A 6,541-nucleotide genomic window follows, 5' to 3' on the forward strand; every position below is an offset into this window, starting at 1 on the left:
GCTGTCCTGGTTTTAGAACCATTCTTGATTTAACATTCTTGATTGTGAAATTGTTGTCTCTGGAGATTTGAAGAAGCTACAGGATGAATATCTGTCTGTCTTGGATAAAATTGTCCAAATCCTGCTAACGTGGATAAATCTTAGAAGTCTTTTCCAAGCGAAATGTCTTCTAGTCCATTTTATGTTAAGATAAAATAATGCATATAACTATTCTTCTTCTTCTTCTTCTTCTTCTTCTTCTTCTTCTTCTTCTTCTTCTTCTTCTTCTTCTCCTTCCAGAAATGAGTGTACAGAGAAGCTGGAAGTGGACCCTAGCAAGTATTCATTCCCTGATGTAGCAAACATTGTCCAGGAAAAGGATCGGATTGGACAAGGGCCTATAAGGCTTCAGCGGCAGAAAACTGTAGATGCTAATAACATGAGCTTTGATGATGACCCAGATGTTCCTCCTTTAATTTGAAAGATTGATATGCAGTTTCTTTTGACTTTAGAACACCATAGACCTGTCTAAAGATAAGTGCCTTGCCTTTTAGCTGATTCCCTTATTCTGTTGTACAAACAAATGGATGTGCTTCTCTATAAACCCATCTACTTCAGCTGTCTCTGGTGGTAATTGAAATCCCTGTCGGAGTGGAGTTCTGCTTTACTAAACAGCACATCAGTTCCAAATTGCACAGGCCTTTTTTCACATACCGTGCTTTGCCAGCATTCTTACATCAACCTTGGAGATGGTGTGAATTGTTTTCGGGGTCTGAAGCAAATCTCTCTCTCTTGCATGTACTGAAATTGCCTCAAGACTCAAGGCCAGGCTTGTTCTAAGCAGCTGAGGTGGGGAGGGGGAAAGGAGGCAAAGCGAATCCATTTTGTATCTTTTTCTGCAATGGTTTAGAAGGGAAAGAGAAAATTTTGATCGTTGTTCCAAAGTTCAGAGTCAAGGGGACAGTGGTGAACAGTTTCTAGATGTCGAGCACTCATCAGAGTCCTAGCCAAAGCACCCAGGTCAATAATTTTTTGAGCTAGTGGGATTCTGACCAAATACTGGAAATGGGTATGGAAATATGGCTGCAAAGATGGGTTGTAAATGGTTGGGATGGGTGACTTAGCTTGGGATAGGTGAGTTAGCTTGGGATGGGTGAGTTAGCTTGGGATGGGTGAGTTAGCTTGGGATGGGTGAGTTAGCCTGCCTAGTTAGCTTTGTCACTCCAGCTTTCTCTTCTCTCTCTCTTTTTCTCTCCCCCGCAATGCCCTCCCTCCCACCTCTGCTTCCACAAATCCTACACTGTGTCTCCGCTGTTCCTCTGGAAAATCACTATGAAGATTGTTATTTACTTCTACAAAAGTGCACTAATTCCTGAACTGTTAAGTGAGGTGAAGGAAGTACTGTTGCTTTCCATGCTGCAGCAGTTGGCAACTAGATAGGCCAGTGACCTAATCCAGTGCAAAACACCTGGGGGGGGGGCAGCCTGGCCACAGCACACATTCCTCATCTTTTTTCCCTTCATGCATCCCCAATCCTAGGCAGCGACAGCATTGCTGAGACAACTCACAGACAAAAGGAAGTGGTTGGTCATAATCCTTCCCTTCCCTTCCGTTGTCCTCCACCACTTCAGATTCACAGGGAATCGTGCAACATGCCTGATGTTTTCATATCAATGGGATGAGTGAAGATTAAGCCCAGGGGGGGTGAAATCGTCTGTATGGCTGCTTAGCAACCACACAAACATCTTCTATGCTTCCTGCTAACCTAGATACCAAAATGAACACTTGTGTGGTTGCCTAGCAACCATACTTGTGATTTCCACCCCCATTTCACTTTCCCCTACCTTTCTAGATTACCTTTACTAGCCCAGTTGAAATGAGCGGAACTGTAAAGTTGTGGCAGCTCCTGCTGCTGCTGCTGCTGCTGCTGGCCTTCAAGCGACGATGGCAGCATCCCTGGAGGTGGGAGGGAATAGGGGTAGTGGACAGCATCAAACTTCCCCATCCTGTTGGCGCAATAATGGTTGCTTATGCAACGGGGCTTTCTCCCCTCTCCTTCCCCTGCTGCACATACCCCACACCCTCCCAAAATCTGCTCCAGAGGGTTGGGGAAAACCCCAGAAGAGTTTAGGGTGTGTGTGGAGAGGAAATGGGGGGAAGTCTAGTTGCACATGCAGAAATCCTTGCACTTGTGGGAGGCTTACTGCATTGGATACAAACCATAACCTCACCCCCTTTTTTCTCAATATCACCCTGTGGCTAAGGTTCTGCTCAGTCCCCTGCCTTTGTTGGTTGCTAGGCATGCTAATAGGGCTAAGATGATGGGGAGCATTGGATTAACGTCTGCACATCTCACAATGTCTCCTAAAGGCAGGGGGAAAGCATTGCCACTTTGCCTTGTGTCCTCTGTGCACTCACGGTTTTGGACATCCTACCATTATCAATCTGAACTGAAGTATTGGAACAAATAGGCCAATAAGCTAACTCACTTTGCGGCAGTTATAATTTCCTGCAAGACTTGGCCTGGTTCTCTCTGAAGTGGTATACCTGTGTCAGCACTGCAGCATCTGAAGAGGGCAAACATCATTCTTCCATGTCTGGGAGAAGTATTTTAACTTATCCTTCTTCCTGACACTCCAGTTTTTATTGTTTTGTGCAACTCAGAGATGCAAGTGATCAGTTTGTGCAACACATCCACAGAAGAAAGGTGGGATATAAATGTAATAACACATGGAAATCCATGCACCCAGTGCAGTGGCCTCCTCATGCCACAATAAATAAAGTATTGCAGTGCTATCATTTATTTGAATCATCTTAGTCTTCTGGGATTTAGGAAGTCATCTACTTTTGAGGGTAAATCACCTCTGAAACATCTTTAACTTTTTGTTGGTGTCCAATCAATTTCCTACTCAAAATGTTTTGCATTTTCATTAAAGCCACCTGTGATGTTACGAGGGATGGTTCCTGCTGTTTGTACGGGATGAGGATACACACTCCCAGGAGGAACTCATCAGCTCCTTATTGGTTAATGAATTTTAAGGTGTTGCCTGAAGGTAACCTTGGCATCGCTTTCTGTCAGAACACCTGCTGAAGGCAGGTTAGTTGTCAGAACACCTGCTGAAGGCAGGTTAGTTGTCAAAGCAAGGCAAGGACCAGACCTGTGATTTCACTTCTGTGCTCAGGTCTACTTTTAACTTTTTTTAATTACTTCAGAGAAGAGTATTTGGCACAAGATGTTCTAGATTGGGAAGGACCCTGGAAAACTGGGAGCAGACATCCCCCTGGAGCCTTACAGTACACATGGAAGGGACCACACTAGCCTGCTTGCCCTTCATTCTCAAAGAGCAAGGTCAGGTAATTGCTGAGACCCTGCTGGCTCAAGGGAACTTGGACTGCATGTTCATTGCAGGTGGGAACAACTCAGAAGTAGGCATGACCTACTGGAGTGGTGTAGAGTGATGCCAAAATGCTCTGCCCCATACTGTCAGTAGGTCTATCAGTGGGTATTAGTCATGATGGCCATATGGAATCTCCATGTTTATGCCGTTGAACCCAAGCCACTGGGAAGAAACACAGGAGAAAGGTATGGCCTTCAGAACCTACTTGTTGACTTCCTGGAGGCATCAGCTTAGCCACGGTGAGAAGAAGGAGGGTAACTGAGACCTGTAGTTTTCCCTGAGCACGTACATTGTGTGCAGAAGGTCTCTGGTTCAATCCCCATCTCCAGGTTGGGCTGGGGGGGGGGAATTCCTGTCTGAAACCCTGGAGAGCTGTTGCCAGCTAGCATCAGCAGAACTGTGCTAGATGGATTGGTGGTCTGGCTTAGTGTAAGATAGTGAATGGGTTCAGTCTGATCCATGAAGCTTTGCATTTTTAGGGGTCTGTAAAGTCTTTGCGCTTTGCTGTGTCACAGGAGACATTTGATGTTATTCTTCCCAGAGGGCACCTTCCCTTTCCCATGGAAAAACACAATAGCCTGGGGCTCATCTCTATGGCCCCAAGAAATACAGAGGTTGCTACTGCTCTGGAACACACATCAATCAGTCCATTTCATACATTACTGCAGAAGCTGCTTCTCCATACCTTTTTCTCAAGGCCTCATAGTAGCATGTGGAAACAGGAAATATGTGTCCTGGGCCAATTGTACTTTTCCTTCCCAGAATGCAGTTGCCCTCCCTCCTGGCTGGGACATTATCGAGCGGAAGGAGCCATGCACTTGGGTCAAGCTATGTAGTTCCAGTTTCCAAATGTTACCATGGCACTAAGGGGTGAAATTACAGCGAATCATCTCCCAGGTTGCCACAATAATGTGTGAGGGCTATTGCTTTTAGGGTTCACATCGCCTTGGTTAAACCCCGACATGAAAACCTAAGATGCTACAAGTGGTCAGTCTCCAGTACGTAAACAGAACAAGACTGAGCATTGGTTCTGTCATATCCCACAAAGGGAAGACTTTTACGTTAAAATAAATTACATCAGCATTGGGGCTCTGCATCTTGCAGAAGAGCGATAAAAATAAATGTAAACAAATAAAGCATCCTATAAATCTAAACACAATTCAAATAACGACATATCTCTCTCTCTGTGATGTGTCTTCTCTAGCGAGCATGAATAAAGGTCAATGAGGAATGATTGATTGTGTTTTTTCAATGGTCGCTGGTCTCCCACCAGATTTATTGCCGCCAGTCTGGGAGGTGACTCAAGCCTCCTCAACTTGCCCTTGAAAGGGTAATGCAAAAAGATGGCTTGTCGTTTTTAAAAAGCGCTCTTTTACTCAAGGAAACTTGCACGATTTCTATGTGAAAGGATATTGTAATCCCATGATGACTTCACTTTCTAAAAATAGCTCCTGTGTTGGAGCTGCAAGGTTTGATTAATGAAGATGAGGAGGACAAATTAGCAGTAGATAACCCTCTGAAGGCAAGCGCTGGAGGCGGGGGTGGTCTTGAGCGTGACCCGGACTGTCTTTACAATTAGAAAATCAGAACTGCCTAGAACGATCCTTTCAAGGATATTTGGGGATTACGACTGCTGCAGGGCATGGCTGTTGGGCTCTTACTAGAGATTTTGTCCCTTGGAGCATAGTTGTAAACCACACTTCAATAAAGAAGGACAGCAGAGTGATACAAGACATAATACATTACATAATACAATTACATTAATCTGTCTGAACAATGCAATTTTTAAAAGACATCTAAAAGAAAATGGGTACAACACTTGCCTTCTTTTACTGGTCAGAAGTTTCCACAGGGCAGGACCTGATACATTACAGGCTCAGTCCTTAGTGATGACTGACCGAACTACAGGGACACTGGGGCCTACTCAAAGGGTCCCATCAGAAGATCTCAGTGATTGAGCTGGAACATAAGGAATCACATGCTCCGTATGTAGGACAAAGCTGACCGCCTAATACAGTGGTACCTCTACTTGCTTTCACCTCTGGTTATGTATCCTTCGGGATAGGTATGTGGCAAATTGTGCCGTGCGCATGCACAGAAGCACTAAACTGCACCATGCGCAGAAGCGGCATCTCCGGTTTCGAATTCCTCGGGATGCAACCAGAGCTCCGGAACGGATCCCGTTTGCAACCGGAGGTACCACTGTAATATGTCAAGAGATTGGTCCTTTGAAATTTGTACAGCATTTCACTGAATTTTGCAGTGTAGTTCTTCAACCAAAGAGTATGTACAGAGATAGCATTATACTCGAGAGAGATGTGTGTAAAATGCACATATTATGGAATGTAGCGCAAACATGAATGATATGGAAAATTGTTTGCAAAAATGTGTATTATAGTCATAACAATATATAAACATGTTTATTAGGAGAAATTTGCTTTAATGATGGATATTCCTGAGTATATTTTTTAAAAATGCAAATCACCGCAGAAATGTGGAGAAGAGAGTTTTTGTACTGGGAAAATCAGAAATGCAGACAACCAAAACTGATTGTTTCCTCTGTCCCTACTCATGAGTAAGTCTGCTAAGGCTTGGGCTGCATGGGTAGTTGCTGAAGCTCTGAGGGGGAAGAAAAAAGAAAGCATTTGCCGAGAGAGCAGAGAATGTTTAAACTGGCCTAATTCTCTGAAAGGCCCATTTTTTGCTCAATTTCGGTGAGCAAAATGGCTTTGTTTAAACTTCCAGTAGAAACCATGTCGCCCATTAATCTCCTTATCGGATGCCTTCAGTTTCTGCGATATGAAATATATATATGAAATCTTTGAAATGGATCCTGCTGGATTATGAAGAACACGAGATGCGTCTCTTAAAGCATCGCAGTGGGTTTAGCTATGTGTCTGGTTCTCTCGGCTGTGACGTGCAAGAGATATATTTTTAATAGCTCAGCATGCAGAGTTGGAGCTGGATAAAAGGGAGCTCTTGTGCTGTTCTCAAATACTAATTCGACAGCTCTTGCTCCAAATGCATCTCACTGCCTGGTGACAGCAGTTCAGTCTCGCTAACACCCTCAATGTATTCAGCTCGGGTCCCTGATGCTATTTCTGACTCCTGTCTGTGAGGGAGAAGCGGGTACTGTTGCTTTGTAGTTAATTAAAAAGACCTAC

The 6,541-nt window shown here is 44.3% G+C and overlaps 1 protein-coding gene across 4 annotated transcripts in view; it reads left to right on the top strand.

The window, feature by feature from the left end:
• Window positions 1-596, top strand: part of DNAAF11 (dynein axonemal assembly factor 11) — a 40,352-nt gene extending 39,756 nt beyond the window's left edge. For 2 of the 4 annotated variants that reach the window (XM_083749265.1, XM_083749266.1), the window contains one exon: window positions 280-596. In XM_083749265.1, coding sequence (XP_083605391.1) covers window positions 280-460 — 181 coding nt within the window. In that variant the 3' untranslated portion in view covers window positions 461-596. The remainder of the gene's footprint in view (window positions 1-279) is intronic. The other 2 variants (XR_014566788.1, XM_083749267.1) reach the window with 2 other exon arrangements.
• The last annotated feature ends 5,945 nt before the right edge of the window (window positions 597-6,541 follow it).

Source organism: Podarcis gaigeae, assembly GCF_964106915.1.
Source record: "Podarcis gaigeae genome assembly, chromosome: 7".
Lineage (NCBI taxonomy): Eukaryota > Metazoa > Chordata > Lepidosauria > Squamata > Lacertidae > Podarcis > Podarcis gaigeae.